Source organism: Podarcis bocagei (genome assembly GCF_964188305.1).
Source record: "Podarcis bocagei genome assembly, chromosome: 7".
In the NCBI taxonomy this organism is placed as follows: Eukaryota; Metazoa; Chordata; class Lepidosauria; order Squamata; family Lacertidae; genus Podarcis; species Podarcis bocagei.
In genome coordinates, this window is record NC_138132.1 from 50281444 (window position 1) to 50298888 (window position 17445).

The window sequence follows — 17445 nt, forward strand, 5'->3', positions numbered from 1 at the left end:
GAGTCCAGGGGAAAATGCATGAAATTACACATTTCTTGTCCCATCTTCCACTTAATTTAGTGGAAAGCATTATAAAGACCAGAATAGCCAAATATAGACTTAGGAGTAGCTGCCTAGATGCTAAATTGGTGTGTGTAGGTATCCAGAGCTATAGAAGCATTATCTTTGACAATAAAGAGTTAACTATCTGCTGTGTGCATTCCTTTGACTGGGAATATTAGCACCCCAGTGGTCCAGAACCAGGATCTCTTCTACAGAAGATCTGTGATTTTAATTTAACGTTTTTATTAAAACATTTATATTCTGCCTTTCTGTTGGGGATTCTTAGTTATAAAGTTTAAAGCAATATTTTAAAAGTCATATATAACAGAAAGAGGCAGGGAAACACAGCGCAGATTTGTTTCAAGCGCAAAGTTCCCTTGAAAAGTCAGGTTTTAGCTGCTTACCAAAAGACAAGCAATGAGGCTAAATAGATAGGTCTGCTTGGGGAGGATGTTCCACAAGTTAGACACAGCAGTCACTAAAGCCTCACCTCATGGGTACAGTCAAATGATGAATGAGTCTGCTCTTGACAGTTCCTGGTGCATTTGGAGATTCTAGAGATTGAACCAGAGACCACTGGCAGCAAAGCATGTGCTCTACCCTTAAGCTATGGCTCCTAATGATGGGGATGCTGTTAAGGATGAATCATCTGTAGTGGAGAGCAGCAGATTGTTTAGCACTTAAATGGGATCTAGGATATCTAAGATTGCCCTGAACTGGCACATTATAGGTCTTGCCTCAGTTTTCCCAACTTCCCCAGGATAATGACTTTTGCACACAAAGTTGATGGTATACACTTATTAAATTATATGGTGAGCTTCAGACGTCTTCATGCCAGCAGCTGAGAAACAAGTACTGTTAACTCTGAAGACAGGATTAGATCTGTGCTCTAGGTGTTATTTCTGTTAACTTCCAAGTGAGTGTGTCCATCTTCCAGAGCTACTACACTAGTTTGTGGAGCTAAAATGTATGCTGAATTTTCACCAACAAAAAGTGTCAGGTTAAGCTTCATCCCCCAATACCTTTCTTTAAAAACTACTTTTATTAATTATTAAATTTCTACCCCATCCTTCCTCCCAAAGGTGGTATGGTAAAGTAGCAAAGCAATATAATTAAAATATTAAGAACATTTGCTGTTTGCAGCTTGTTAGAAGCTTCTTGGTTCTATGTCAATTTACAAGCTAGGTAGTTTGGGATCACATAGACAAAAATAATGATACAAAGTCATAATGCAACCAATCATATTTGTATTGTCACAGAGCAAAATCAGAGTAAGGGCAGGAAGCATTGCCTTCACTCTAAATGGACTGCCTAGTAATACCACCAAGCCAATCAGGTGACTTCATGAAGCCAAATCAGAGTGAGGGCAATGCTTCCTGCATCTCTTGCTGGATATTTTAGCCTATTTTGCAGGCTTCCAGAAAAATTGGATAACGGTGGTAGGGATGGAAACTTTATAAGAGGCATGTTTTTTCATAAAATGTGTACTCCCCATCAGTTCAGCCTTGCTCATAAACATAGCATGATCATTTAGGTGAACCAACCTGCTGTAAGGATTTGTAACTTCTGAGAAGACAGTCACATTTTTATGCTTAGGAATTGAGATTTATCCCAACATTTGTTTTCCTGCCTTCTCTCATTGTGGCCAAAGAGCTGTGGAAGCCCTCACCAAAGAAATGGTCAGGTTCAAGGTACCTTCTGCATACATTCTTTGCCCCCTTCTAGCGTGTTCATAGTTCCATACCATTATTCTGCAAGGAGGCTGGCATGTGCACACCTGAAAGGGATGGTTTCTGCTTCTAGGCCTCTTGATCTTGTTGCTGCTGCTGGCTTCTGGTCTTTCCACTGTGCAGCCTAAGGGCCCCGCAGCCCAACAGTCTTCTGTCTTTCGGAATGGCTGTAGTGAGTGATTAATTAGGATTCTGTGGCCTGCTGTGCAATTGGGGAAGACTTGCTTGGTCCCATCTCTACTGCTGCGTGTCCACCTGTCCCTGGGGAGGAGGCCATGTTGCTCTCTGAAACCTGCATGCAGAGCAGCCTCGTTAAGGACTGATCTGTTTAGCTGGCTTGTGCTGCAGCCGGGCTCTTGCCTCCCTCTGGGCTTTAGCCCCTCCTCATTAAGCCAGTTGGGGCTATTGATTGGGCGTTTGTGTTTGGAAGAGTCTTACTTACTCCATGCATTATCTTGACAGATTGATCAGACCTGATTGAGAACCTCTTAAAGGAACGAACAGCTGTAATGGGAAAGTTGGACTCTGTCATCCGTTAGGGTGATTCTGGGAGCGAGAGGAACAAGGCTGACATCTTGGAGCAATTGTATTTACAATTAACATGGCTGAAAACGATTGCCTCTATTGATCCCCCCTTCCTGCAATTACAGCCCCATTGTTTACATTCCAGCACTTCAGTTATAAAAAGGAAATTCAATAATTATTGCATTATTTAAAGTTAAAGTGCCACAGAGTTTGCTGGCTGTGCTTGCTGGTTGATTTAACGTTCAGTAAAATCTATGCTGAGCTCTCCATCTTTAGGCTGAGCAATATTGGCTTTTAATGAGGCTTCAAGGGTGGAGCAAAAATCCACCTGCCGGCCGTGTGTTTCTGTTGTTTATGGGGGATCCTGACAGAGACTCCATTGCATGTAGGTGTTGGTAGAGGAACAAACCTTGGGCCGGCCAGCCATTTCTGTATTGGAATGGATGGGGGAAAGCAAAGGGGTGAGCAATCTGAAATACTGCCCTAAAATAGATTTGCCTTTTGGTTCTGTGGAAGGGGCAGAAGAAGGGTTTAGAAGTCCCAGCAACAGCAGCACCTTTGCTTGCTTCTGCCACTCTTAGCACAGGCTTCACAGAGCAGTTGTCCATGGGGAGATGGTTGACTACTGCTTGCTGCAGTGACAGTTGCAATTTCTAATCTGCCCTGAGATATAAAAGGGAGTTTAACTATTTATAAAACGCAGAAGCAGTGATGTGAACAAGCCATGTATGACTATGTCAGCTAGGATCCGTGCTGTGTTGGGGTAGAAGAAGCATAAAAGTGAGTTCATTTTTAAGTCCTGGTTTTATGTGTCTTAACTGTGGTGTTCAGTTAATCAATAGTTTCTGGCACTTGCTGCGGAGACCTCTGTTCCCTTTCTCTAAAACTGCTTTGCATGAATTATGCTTAGTTCCTTGAGCCACCTTTTCGTTGACTTTTAATGTATACCTTAATGATGGAGAAACCACAGAGGCCTGAGAGTGGCCACATTTGGGAAAAGCTGAGGGCACCATGTGAAAATTTTCTTGGCCCAGAAGAGCGGAGATGTCCTGCAATGTACAGGGGCATGTCTGACTCTACTGCATGCAAAGTTGAAGATGCAACTCCCCCTTGAAACAACTGTGTGTAGCCTACCTTCACTTGTCTCTATGCAGTTGTCCTAAAATTTTGGCAACATGAAGGTATCTGGGCCCAATATATGACCTTCACAGAACCTACTGAGTGATTTTACTGCTATAGGTTGAACCCAAAGCTTCTCACCTGCCCTCTTTGTCTCCTTTCCTCATGATAAGCTAGAGTTGGGGAGCCTGTGGCCCTCCAGCTTCCGTCATCATTGACCATCCATTGACCATGCTGACTGAGATTAATGGAAGTTGGTGTCCAACAACTTCTGGAGGGCCAGTCCTGGGAAGCCAGAATCATAGTCAAGGAACTGGCTTTTCAGTTCAAATCAGTATGTATAATTCTGTCATTATCCATTGCCTTTAGCCTTCATTGCTTCCTTCTGTAGATTTACCAGTTCACAGTGCACCAATCGCAATAGAGGCCACAACTGGCAGACAATACCCACACACCTGTCAGCTTCTAGAGTCCAGACCTAGCAGCCCAAAATAGTTTTGGTCTTGCCCACACCCAGCCCAGCATCCTCTAGACCTGCTTTCTCCTTGACTTCAACCCCTGTGTCTCACTTTGTTCTACTGGACTCCTCATCAGCCTTATAAGTGCTGCTTTCTCCTTCCCCTCCTGAACTTTAAGTTGCGTGAAGTTTTTTCCACAGCTATTTGCTTGGTTAGCCCCTTTGGGGCTTTCTTCTCTGACATGTTTTGTTTTTTTTAAAATGATATTTATTACTTTTTCAACATTTTCAACACAACACTACAAACAAAAAAGAAAAGAGAAAAAACAATACAAATACAATACAAAAACGCTACATGGACTAACAAAACAAAGCAAAAACCAACAAAAACAATTTAAAAACACCTCAAACATTTTCAATATCTTATATTTCATTCACTTATTTCCAGCGACCTCCTCACACCTCCCTTTTTGTATTCCACTTCTATTAATTGTTTCAGCAATTCCTTTCCATCTTACTGTTTTCTATCCTATAATTATCTTAACACATTCTTGCCTTATTTTTCCTTTAATTTTCTATTAATCTATTTATACTTAATTCCTTATGACATTTCTACTAAAGCCATATAACTTCATTCCAACATTCTTCTAACATTCCTTAATTTTACAATATTTCTATAAATAGTCTTTAAACTTTTTCCAATCTTCTTCCACCGACTCTTCTCCCTGGTCTCGGATCTTGCCAGTCATTTCCGCCAATTCCATATAGTCCATCAACTTCGTCTGCTATTGTCCAACACTTCAGTGTTTTCAAGAAGCAGCCATTCTCTCAACCAGCAAAAAGCAGATGGTTCACAACGAAATTTAAAGGTCTGGCAGGGCAGGTCCACCTCCTTCTTTGGCATCCATCAATATCTTAAGTTTTACTCGAGGCTTCCTGCCCTGCCAAACAACTCTAAAAACATCCCTCTGCCACCTCCTGAAACAATCCATCCCATCCAAAGCTTGCAATGTTTGAAACAAAAGCAACATCCCCAGCAACACAGCAGCCCTCATCCCCACCACAGTAACTTGGCCCAACAGTAACAACTTCTGATTTGTCCATATTTCCAAATCCCCCTTCTCTTCAATCCAACATCCTTCACAGTTATCCTTAAACAGATTCACATTTTTGGCGGTCATACTAACCCCCAAATACCTCTCTTTCTCAACCGATGTTAGTCCTGTCGCCTCCTGAAACTCTGTCAAGCTTTCCTTTTCCAGTTCAGATAGGGCTCTGGTCCTCAAATTCATCTGTTCTTCTTTAAGTTCAATCATAACGAATGTCAGCTTATGTTCATCAGGTTGTCTTTGTATGGATGGGACTCTTCTCTCCAGTTGTATTGCTTTAGATTCAGCAGCAAGGGTTTTTTCCCTGACTTCATCTGCAGTTTGCCGTATCAGAGTAGATTCCTGTGTCAGTTTCTGAATTGGTATTCACCTTTTGTCCCAAGTTATTTAAACTTTCTACGATTAAGTCAATTTCAATATTTGCAGCATCCATTTTCACATTTATCACGTCTGTTTTCTTGTGAAGTTGTTCCAGCGAATCGTTTATTTTCAATAATGCAGCCACTAAGGCCTCTTCTGTCGACATCCCGTCTGTTTTTTCCTTTCTGTTTGCCATAACACTTAAGAGATTCAAGGTCAATTCCAAAGTCTCACACTTTTTTGTCTTGCAGCTGGAAATTCCCCTAGCTCAGCTCCTGTAAAGTAACCAATTTCAAAAGCTTCCACAAGGGGAAAACAGTTTCTATTTGTATCGGTCAGTATGTCCTCTTTTAAACACAGTTTCAATAATCCAAAGTTAGTTTCAGTTTTCAGTTACTTTCCTCCTTTTTTTGAAAACAACCGGAGACAGTAGAAACAATGTATTCTCTTGTTTAGCTACCTGTCAATGAACGTTCTAAACGCTGTCAATGGACGTTCCAAAAAACATCAATCCTGCTAGCAGCCCATTTCCAGGGTCAGAGCGGCGGTATTTTAACTCTCTTAACTCTCTCCTACAGGCATATTCAGTCCACCACTTCCTGTTCCTCTTCTCCTGTCTCCAAAAGGGGGGGGGGAGGTTAGTTCTTTACCGATGGAAATTTAGTCTTTTACAAAAGGCTTTCCAAGACTTTAGCTTGCAGCCTCCTTGCTTCAGTTTATCTACAAAAGGGGAGGCGGACTTCCTGTATTGAACCTCCCCGTTTCGATGCCAGATTAAACATTTAAAAATCCAATTCTTCCCAATTCAGCTCTACTCATGGGTAATTACTTTAGAGTCAAATTGTCCACAGGAAAAAGTCCTTCTCTGACATCTTTTCAAGATGCGGCTCACCATCAGAGCTTTCTTAAAATTTCTCTTTCTCAGTCATTTTCTGTCCATAACTGTATAGCAACCTGTCCGTTAGCAACTGAACACGGGGAACTGTCCATGGGTCTTGAACATACATTTGTGGATTGTTTGGACAGAGGGCTCATCCACACTTCTGCATCTCCCATGCCTAGAAAACACAGATCTGAGCATTTCTCCACTTGACCCACACTTTCTAGGCACGGGTCCAAGCAGTTTTCCCCTTTCCTTGCTCCTTTCCCAGGGAAAACCCCAATCTTTGGAGCTAAATCAGAGAAAACATCAATCTGTAGAAAACCCAAATTGCTGCTCCAATAGAGTACTAAGTGAGGAGCTGTTTTCCCTGGGGGATAGCAGCAGGACAAGAGGAAGTGTGGATAAGCCCAGAGTCTTCCCCAGCTGCAGCTCGTAAGAAACCTTGAAGCCCACCAGTACAAAGGACTCATTCTTCCATTTGCCCTTTTTGAAGTGCCGCTGGGATCTGTTATCAGGAATTTTGGATTGAAATATGTGAATGATGCATACGTACCGCCCCCCCCCCCTCATTTGAATTGGGAGAGGCAATCTGGTGCTAGATTGATGCTTGGAGGTGGTCATGGACTAGATGTGGGCCAGTAAAGAGGATCCCATAAAGAAAATGTATTCTGAGTTCTGGTATACAGGAGCTGGGGAGATGAAGTAGGTCTATAGCTTGGGAGTTCCCCTGAATCCAACACTGTTACTGGAGGCTCAAGTAGTCTCAGTGGATAGGAGTGCCAGTTTCCAGCAACAGCCCCTTCCAGACAGAGATGACTTGGCCACTGTACCCTTGGTCTGGTGATGTCTAACTTAGATGATTGTAATGTGATCTACATAGTGTTTCCCTTGAAAACTATTTGGAAATTTCAACTGGTCAAAAATGCAACAGCCAGCTTTACTAGTCAAGGTTCTATTTAGAGCTCATATAACCCCTATTTTAAGACGACTGCACTGGTTGCTGTTTGTTTTCTGGCCCTGATTTAAGGTGCTCAAAGCCCTAAACCCCAGATATCTGAAAGGCCACCTCCTTCCCTACAAATCTCTCAGATAGACAGGTAGTTTCGTTGACGTCAGAAGTTCAGAGGCTAGCAGCCTGGGGTGGACATACTCCACGGTAGCCCCTAAACCATGAAACTCCCTCCTCACAGAGGTGTGTCTATCACCTTTGCTATATCTTCTTATCTGGAAAACACACCTCTTTCCCCTGACCTTTGGCAGTTAAGATTTCTGTGGGACCTGCTTTCTTGTCTGGTGTATATTTATTTTATCTATTTTCATTTTAGAAATATTTTATTTGGCTTTAAAATTATACAGTTATAAATGTTGTAACCTGCCCTGGGACTATATGGTGAAGGGTGGGCAAGAAATCCTAATAATAATAATAATAATAATAATAATAATAATAATAATAATAATAATAATAATATATTGAATTTATATACCGTCCTATACCTACAGGTCTCAGGATGGCTCACAGGATAAAATCAGAATGTAAAACTACAAAGTACATAATCAAATTAAAAACAACAACCCAATAACCACCCCAACACATTTTAAAAGGGCATAGGATGTGGGTTAAAAACAGTTAAAACACTAAAAAGCAATTACAAAAATATTTTTTAAAAAACATCTTAAAAGCAATTTAACAGCATCGGTCCTTTTGAAGCCTGGGTCAGGTGGAGAGAGGCAGGAGTGGGCCCTCAGTCTCTCAGCAGGGTGGTCCTTTCTGGGCAGCAGCAGTCCAAATAAGCCTGTTGGGTACCACCCTGGTTGCAGATTGCTGAAGTTCTGTGTGGTGAGGATTTATATGCCACTTGGTTGTATGAAAACCTCTTAAGTGGCATAAAAAAGGTAAAGGACCCCTGACAGTTAAGTCCAGTCGCATATGACTCTGGGGTTGGGGCGCTCATCTCGCTTTACTGGCCGAGGGAGCCGACGTTTGTTTGCAGACAGTTTTTCCAGGTCATGTGGCCAGCATGACTAACACGCTTCTGGCGAAACCAGAGCAGCACACAGAAATGCCATTTACCTTCCCGCCAGAGCGGTACCTATTTATCTACTTGCACTTTGACGTGCTTTCAAACTGCTAGGTTGGCAGGGGCTGGAACTGAGCAACAAGAGTTCACGCCATCACGGAGATTTGAACCACCGACCTTCCAGTTGGCAAGCCCAAGAAGCTCCGTGGTTTAGACCACAACACCACTCACATCCCCCTTAAGTGGCATACAAAAATATAAAATAAGACATTAAAATTCTCAATAAAAATAATTATAAAACAAGTGTTTAAAAGTATTCTAAAGTTCTAAAATCAGCAAAGCTAAAATGAAATAAAACACATCCAGTTTCTGGATAGGTTTGCCTAAAGAAAAATGTTTTAAGCTAGCAAAGGTCCTGCCTAATATTAACAGGCAGGAAGTTTCAAAGTGTGAATGCTACCACACTAAAAGATCAATTCCCTACAAGTATTATGTGGAACTCATAACAGTGCCAGTTCCATAGACTGAAGCAACTGAGTGGGCCTATATGGGGTAAGGCGATCCTGCAAGTAAACTGGTCTTTAACTGTTAAGGGCATACTAATAGTAACACCTTGATTATCTTGGCCCTGTAGCAGATAGACAACCTGCTTAAAACATATTTTAATGTTTCGTTTTATATTTTTGTAAACTGCTTAGAGGTTTTCTTACCAATCAAGAGATATATAAATTTTATTAAATAAAATTAAAACCAGTGCAGATCTCTGAGCATAGGGTTGCATATAGACAGGGTCTCACTGCTGTCAGCAACCGAGCTGCTAAAACTAACTGCAGTTTCTGCATAAAGTACAAGGGATGCCCCACATAGAGTGTGTTGCAGTAACCCAATATTACATTCAGCAGTGTCTCAACTACTGTGGTCAAGGCTTCTGGTCCAGGAGCAGTTGTAGCTGTCACACCAGTCAAAGGTTGTAAAAGGTGCTTCTAGTCACTGAGGCTACTTGCACCTCCACTGACAGAGCTGGATCCAGAAGCACCCCTGGACTGGATACCTGCTCCTTCAGAAAGTGCAGCCCTGTCCAGGGCAGGCAGTTGACCAATTTCTTAGGCATGGGAATCACACACCCACGGGGCCTCTGTCTTTCCAGGATCTAAGCTCAGCTTATTTGTAGTCAGAGTAATACCCTCCAGCTCTTGTGGACTGTAACTCCTGTCATTCTGTCTGCGGCCGGTGGGTGTTGTAGTCCACAACATCAGGAGGGCACAGTGTTGACTATCTCTTTTCTAACAAATGGTCCTCACTGGACTGAGGAATGCCCTCATTTTCCAGCAAGTTCTAATCCTTTGGGAAACTTCACTTGTGAGGGTTTTTATCAAATGTACTTCAGTGTGTTTCTGCTTTAAAAGTGAAGCTTTGACTAACCATGATCAATATTTTGCATTCCATGCGTGAAGAACCTGATGTTAGAAGCTTCCTGTTGTTGGTAAAGGGGAGGGGAAAGCTGTTGTGCCCCTCCATATTATGGAATTGATCAATGTAACCTGGCAGAAGTTGGTTGGCTTTTCTTAGTAGCTAGTAAAAGCCTATATTCTTTAGAAGAAATTACTTCCTAGTGAGACTTCTTGTTTAGCTCTTCCTTTTCATATTCTGTATGGATGAGCTTTGAGTAGAGCACATGCTATGCATGTAGAAGGTCCCAGGTTTAATCCCTGGCATCCCCAGGTAGGGCTGGGAGAGACCCCTATCTGAAAATCTGGAGAATCACAGCTCATCAGTGTAGACAATGCTGAGCTATGTGGACCAGTCATCTCTCTTGATTTAAGACAGCTTTCAATGTTTCTTTGTGGTTCTGCCTATTATCCCTGAGAATTATAAGTTTCTTTTTTGGTCTAGCTCAACTCCATTAAGGGGCAGTCTGCACTAGGGGCTCTACTAGCATTTAATTCTCACATACCTTTTTCCGTAATGAATTGAATTCAGCAGTCTTGTGAAGGGAGGTGCAAACTGTGATTACTGTCCATGGGTGAAGAGGAGTGGGTTGCTGTGAAGCTGGCCATAGATGATCCAATTTGGTTTCTTTCTGTGTTTGTTGCAGTGTTGGAAGGGCAGACTAATGACACCCATTTTTTCAGAGTACTAAAAAAAGGGAATGTGAGGAGCTCTTCAAACTGGATAGATGTGTGTTAAATGGCAAACGTGATTCATTGTAAGCAAGTGCAAAGCAGTGCACATTGAGGCAAAAAACAACAACCCTCCCCCAATTTACATATACAGGAATATACTTTGTACAGGTCTGGGCAACTCAGCTGAAAAAGGACATTGTAGAACTCAAAAAGGTTAAGAAAAGAGCAGCCAAAATGACCGTCTGACTAGAAGACGCCCCCTGAGGAAAGTTACATCATTTGGGAACATTTAGTTTAGGAAAAAAGGTCATGATGACTCCAGTGAGGCTGCAGTGATGACTGCAAGTGGAGAGAGTGCTCTTGTTTTTCAGGTGTCCCATTAGGGTATCCAGTTGGCTAGTGTGATAAAAAGGTTCTGGACTAGATGGGTCTTTGGACCGATCCTATAACTCCCTGTGTCATGCACCTTCAGAGGTGTGGGCAATCACCCAGAGAGACACAGTTTTTGATTGCCTATTCTTCTCAGAGGCTGTGTTACACATTCACTTTAAGTGTCAGGGAGGTGTTCCAGGGGGCAGACAGACTGCAGACGAATCTACATGCATCTTTCTGTGGCAACCCCCTTCCCACCCGATTGGGGATTTAGTTTGGAATTTAGCTAGTTTTGCTTGCAAGAGGCACTTCTTTCTTCAAGAGTGATAGGGTTGCTTGTTAGGTGGATTGATTAAAGCCCAGTTTTCCACTGGTGCTGCAGAGAGTTCCTAAACCAACATGCATTTTTAACAGTTGCTGAAAATTGCAGGTAGAGAAAATGCTGTTGTATTCAGGGTACTGCTTGTGGGCTTCCCATTGGTGCCTCTAGTTGCCCACTATGAGAACAGAGTGCTGGACTAGATGGGCCTGATTCTGCTACAGGGCTCTTACATTCTGATATGAATTGCTTTCTTCATCAGGCATGCAAAGTGAACTCTGGTCCGGAAAAACATATGCCAGAATAAATCTTTTAGCCTTACAGAAATATTGCAAAATTAATGAATGTTAGAATGATGTCAGAATGAAGTTAAGTGGTTTAAGCAGCAATGTTATAAAGGTGTATGTAAAAATGGATTGTAAACAGGTGAGAATCCAAAGTTATAATATATTATGTTAAAGGACTAAGATAAAAACAAAGAGGGAAAGAAATTGCTGAATTAACTAACTGAATTGGAATACAAAAAAGGGAGGCGTGAGGAGGTCAGGGAAACAAGGAAATGAATGTAAGGTATGGAAAGACTGATGTATTTTTTTAAAGTGTTTTTTATCTTTTTTGTATTTTGTATTTTTTCTTCTATTTTTATTTTTGTCTTTCTTTTTCTTCTTTTTTAAATTCATGTAATTCTTTTCTTTGAAACTTTAATAAATATCATTAAAAACAACAACAACAGAATACATCTTTTAGCCTTAACACGCTAAAAGACTATTGCACTTGCTGAACAGGCTGACATGGCTAACAGTCTGGTATGCCTTCCTAGCTTTTTGAGAGGAGTGTGTGTCTATTAACACATGCTTTACTTCAGCATGAGTTTTAATTATGCTTTTAGCAAGAGAAACTCCTGAATAAAAAGGGGATCCTTTAAAGGCAAGTCATTTTTAGTCTTTTAGGTGACAAACGATGAGTTTGTCTTTGAAATTCAGATTTTAAAAAGATGCTTCTTATGATTGAAATGAAGAGTGTGTGGGAAAGTCTGCCTTCTCCTGCCCCCACTTGGCCTTTTGACGTCCCCAGGATTTTGACACGCTCAGTTTTGCCCTGGAGTTTGTGTAAGTTGGTCCTCATTGCTGACCTTTTGCTCTCATTTCCTTTCTGCAGCACCTTCAGCATCATGAGAGTGGAGTTGATGGGGAAAGCTGCTTCTACCACTGTGTCCTATGTAACTACTCCACCAAGGCCAAACTAAATCTCATTCAGCATGTCCGCTCCATGAAGCATCAACGGAGTGAGAGTCTGCGTAAACTGCAGCGCCTACAGAAGGGCCTTCCCGAAGAAGAGGAGGACCTGGGCCAGATCTTCACCATCCAGAAGTGCTCCGCCCCTGATGCTGGTGAGTGGTATTTCTCACACGAGCAAAGTGTAGCTCTTCTTTCTGCCATTACAGTGAGATGTGTCTACTTCAGTGACACCAGGGTGTTGCTCTCTCAATTTCAGAAGGTGAGGAACAAGTTGGCCTCCGTTCATGACTGCAGTTGGGAAGGCAGCACTGGGATTGTGACTGGATTTTTGGCCCAGCACTCAGACACTTGTCTAGCTGAATAACGGTTTGCACTGACTTTCTGCTTGCTTGGTGGGACCAACATCAGCCAAGTTGCCTTGAAGTGGATGTGTGCGACTAGTGTTGTAGAAATCTTACTTGCATTTCATTCTCCTGTTGTAAGGAAAGCATCCAGCTGGCCTTCATGAGTTGTTTTATGATCTATAGAGACTGCTTACTGCCTGCTGTCTGCTCCTTTCCCTTTGGGATTACATTAGCACCAACCCTCCTGTGCCATACCCTGGCAGGTTCCAGGAAGTAAGGATTATTTGCAGGCAGTGGGGGTGGCAAGGGAAGGAGGCAGAGGCGTAGCGTGGAGGGCTGTCAGGGTGATGGCCTTAGGTGCATTTTTCTGAGGGACGCTGCGCATTTGGCTCCTCATTCCGTCCTGCGTTGCAAAGCTGGAATCTGATCTGAATGATTCACTTTGTGAGGCTGGGATCGAAGGGCGCCCTGCCAGCCCCAAGCCACTTTTCAAGGCTGGGATGATCCAGGGGAAGGCGATGCAATGCTGCCCTTCTTGGCTCTGGTGGAGGTAGGGTCACATTGGTGGTGAGGGCTGGGCTGGCGCAGCAGACTCTGTTCACACTCTGCGTCCAACTGTCCCTGGTGCACATGCGCATGCGCACACCCCTGGGGCTGGCAAAACACGCTACACCACTGGAGGCAATGTATTGGCCCCATACCCAGCCCCCATCTAATGTGGTAGAGAAGACTGAGCTCCTTGTAGTGTGTTTTGTGCAGGGGCATTAATGATAGGAGGGTGGGTTAGGTTAATGCTATAGAAGTGCGGAAGAAGCCCCTTCCAATTCAAACTGGCCTATCCTCCAATTTGTTTGTTGGTGCATTTGTTTTCTAAAATAAAATAAAGTTTTCAAATCAGATTTGCTTAGGTTCAATGAGAACCTAAGAGAGAGAGAGAGTGGCAGAAAACAGATCCAGTGTGCAGCAGCCGTGAAAAGTGCAAATGCCATGTGATTACTGTGTATAGATAGTACTGGTTGCCTAACCTCAAGGAGGATATTGTCGACTAGAAAGAGAGAAGGCCAACTAGAATGCTCCTCATACAGGAGGAAGGGTTGCAGTGTTTGGAGTTTTTTAGTTTAGAACAAAAGGATGAGTAGAGAAATGTATAAAATTATGCATGAAGTAGAGAAAGCAATGAGAGATATATTTTTCTATCTTTTTCATACTGCTTGGATTCAGAGCCATCTAATGAAGCAGAAATGTTAGAAGATTCAAGACGGACAAAAGAAAGTACCTCTTTACACAGTTCAAAGTTAAACTATGGTATTTGCTCCCACAGGAGGCAGTGATGGCCACCAACTTGGACAGCTTTAAAAGAAGATTAGACAAATTCATGCTGGATAAGACTATTGATGGTTATTAGTTATAATGCCTATGTTCTACCTTCACTGTTGGAGGCTTTGTGCTTCTGAATACCAGTTGTTGGAAGCTGCAGGGGGGGAGAGGGCTCTTGTGCTCAGGTCCTGCTTGTGTGCTTCCCATTGGGGCATCTGGTTAGCCACTAGCTGGACTAGATGAGCCACTGGCCAGATCCAGCAGGGCTATTCTTTTGTTCCTATTTGTAAAGGGCTATCAGGTATATCATATGAATTTTTCAAGAAGTTTTCTCTAGCATCTTGGCCGAAATTAAAAGTAAAGGGACCCCTGACCGTTAGGTCCAGTCATGGATGACTCTGGGGTTGCAGCGCTCATCTCGCTTAACTGGCCTAGGGAGCCGGTGTTTGTCCGCAGACAGCTTCCTGGTCATGTGGCCAGCATGACTAAGCTGCTTCTGACGAACCAGAGCAGCACACGGAAACGCCATTTACCTTCCCACCAGAGTTGTACCTATTTATCTACTTGCACTTTGACGTGCTTTCGAACTGCTAGGTTGGCAGGAGCAGGGACCGAGCAATGGGAGCTCACCCCGTTGCAGGGATTCGAACCACCGACCTTCTGATCAGCAAGCCCTAGGCCCTGTGGTTTAGACCACAGTGCCACCTGCATCCTGGCCCAAATTAAGGAGAATCAAATGTATCTTCACTTTGCTCGACTTCTGAGGCCTCCTTTGCATTTGCCTTTGCCTTTGTAGGCTTCCCTACTCCCTGCCTTCTTTGGCTCAGTTAAGTGCCATTCTCCTGTGTGACAGAATGCTGCCTTATGCAGAAGGGCCTGTCCATTTGTCCTAGCCAACCATAAATAGTCTCCCTGATTTCCTCCAAGGCTCTGCTAGGAGGGATGGCAGCAGTCCAGCAGTCCCTTCATTTGACAGCAAACAACAGCAAATTCATTGTGGTGAATATAATTATTTCAGCACCACTTCTAATCACAGCCTGAATCATAAGAATGCAAGAATAACCCTGCTGGGTCAGACCAAAGGCCCATCTAGTCTAGCATCCTGTTCTCACAGTGGCCACCCTATGGGAAGCTCACAAAGATGAGATGAGCACAGCAGCACTCTCCCCACTTGTGATTCCCAGCCACTGGTATTCAGGGGATTTCTGCCTCTGACAGTGGAGGAAGAACTAGTAGCCATCATGACTAGTAGCCCTTAACAGCTTTCTCAGTGAATTTATCTAAACCCCTTCTAACGTCATCCCAAGTTGGTGACAATCACAATCTAATTGTGTGAGTGAGTTCCATAGTTCAAGTACGTGTTATGTGCTTTGTTTTGTCTGTCCTGAATCTTCCAGCCTCATTGGATGGTCCAAGGTTTTAGTATTCTGGAGAAACACCTCTCTATCTTATTTCTCCACACCATGTATAGTTTTATACACCTTTGTCATGTCCTCCCTTAATTGTTTTTTTTTAAAAAAAAACCTTAAAAAGTTCAAATATTGCAATCTTTCCTTATAGAAGAGGCGCTGCAACCCCTTGGTCATTTTGTTGCCCTTTTATAAACCCTTTCCAGCTCTGCAAAATCCATTTCAAGGTGAAGCATCCAGAACTGCACACAGCGCAATCACACTATAAATTTGTATAAAGGTATTACGATATTATCAGTTTTGTTGCCACTTTCCTAATTATCCTAATTCCTAATTATCCCTAACATGGAATTTACCTTTCATAACTGTCACACACAGGACTGTCACATCATAGAACCTCATCAGTCACTGCCAGTTGAGGCTTAATCAGTGCATATGTAAAGTTACATATTTTTTTTGCTCCATTGACTATCACTTTACCCTTCCTTATGTTGGATCTTATTTTCTATTTAAATGCCATTCACCCAGTTTGGAGAGTTCATTTTGGAACTCCTAGCAATCCCTTACTGTTCAAGTTTGTTAGGTCCACATACTGGTTGTCATGCACCGCCTCACTGCTTTCCCTGAACTCCAGGCAATTTATGAACAAGTTAAAAAGCACAGTTCCTGATACTGATCCTTGGGGGCAGGGCACTTCTGCTTCCTATTCTTTAACCAATTTCTGGTCCGTAAGAGAATCTGACTGCTAAGATAACTCGGGAGTCTTTGGTGAGGTACTTTATCAACAGCTTTTTGAAAGTCTAAGTACACAATGGTCATATTGACACTACACATTTAAAGCACACATGGCTTTCCCCAAAGAATCCTAGGGACTGTAATTTGCTAAGGGTACTGTGCATTGGGACTCTGTGAGAGGTAGACTACAGTTCCCAGGATTCTTTGGGGGAAGCCATGTGTGCTTTAAATGCATGGATATGACCAAATGGCCAAAATTACTTGGATCATCTCTGTCTATATGCTTGTTTACACTCAAATAACTCTAAGGGGTTGTGAGACAGAAATTAGGCTTCCAGAAGCCATGCTGGTTCTGCTTTGGCAAGGCTTGTTCTTCCATATGCTTCGTAATTCTATCTTTAGCAATGATTTCCACCAGTTTTCCTGGAGCAACGTTAAGCTAACTGACTTGTATTTTCTCAGATCTCCACTTGATCCCTTCTAAAAAAATTGGTGTAACGTTGGCCACTTTCCTCAGGCTTGGAGGCTAACCGTACGGACATAGGAAGCTGCCTTGTCTTTTCTAACTGGCAATGACTCTCCAGGGTTTCAGGCAAAAACCTTTCCCAGCCCTATCTGGAATTGAACCTGGGACCTTCTGCATGCAAGGCAGTTGCTCTAAGCAACAGTCCTTACCCTTCAAGTTACATGGTTTTGTTAGAAAATCAGCAATTTAACATTCAAGTGTTTTTAAAAATTGCCTGGTGCATCCAAACCCTGTGATTTGTCCCTTTTTAATTTGTCAATAAGACCTAGAACCTTGTGACTTATTACCACTGTTCACCTTTGTTCCTCAGACCCCCTTCCTGAGAGTTAGTTCAGGCACCAAGGATATGACTTACATCTTCCACTGTCAAGACAGATCAAAGAATTCACCTTCTCTGAAATCTCCTTTTCCATCTTTAGCACACCTTTGGCTTCCTTGTTGTCCAAAGGTCCAACTACCTTGTTAGCCTGTCTCCTCTCTTAATGTATTTAAAAAGTTTTTATGTAGCTGGTCTTTGCTGAAAACATAATGTGCTCCTCAAATTCTTTCTTTTCTTTCTTTTTTGCATCACTTAATGTCTGTTTGAATATCTTTTGCCAAAGTTTGTGATTCTTTGGGCAAGACTTCTATTTTCTGAAGAAAGCCTTCTTGCCTCCTAATAATTTCTTGATTTTCCTGGTTAACCACACTGGCATCCTCTTAGCCCTGACCCCCAGTATACATTCTAGCTAACTTCTATTAGAGTAGAGTGTGTTGGTACAATCCCCAAGCATTCTAGAAACATTGGACCCTCTTTACTTTCCTTTTCAACTTCCTTTT

General features: G+C 42.6%; 1 protein-coding gene across 20 annotated transcripts in view; it reads left to right on the forward strand.

The window, feature by feature from the left end:
* Nucleotides 1-17445, forward strand: part of ZFHX3 (zinc finger homeobox 3) — a 263343-nt gene that overhangs the window by 174627 nt on the left and 71271 nt on the right. For all 20 annotated transcript variants that reach the window (XM_081202548.1, XM_081202547.1, XM_081202531.1 and 17 more), the window contains one exon: nt 12216-12447. In XM_081202548.1, coding sequence (XP_081058674.1) covers nt 12216-12447 — 232 coding nt within the window. The remainder of the gene's footprint in view (nt 1-12215; nt 12448-17445) is intronic.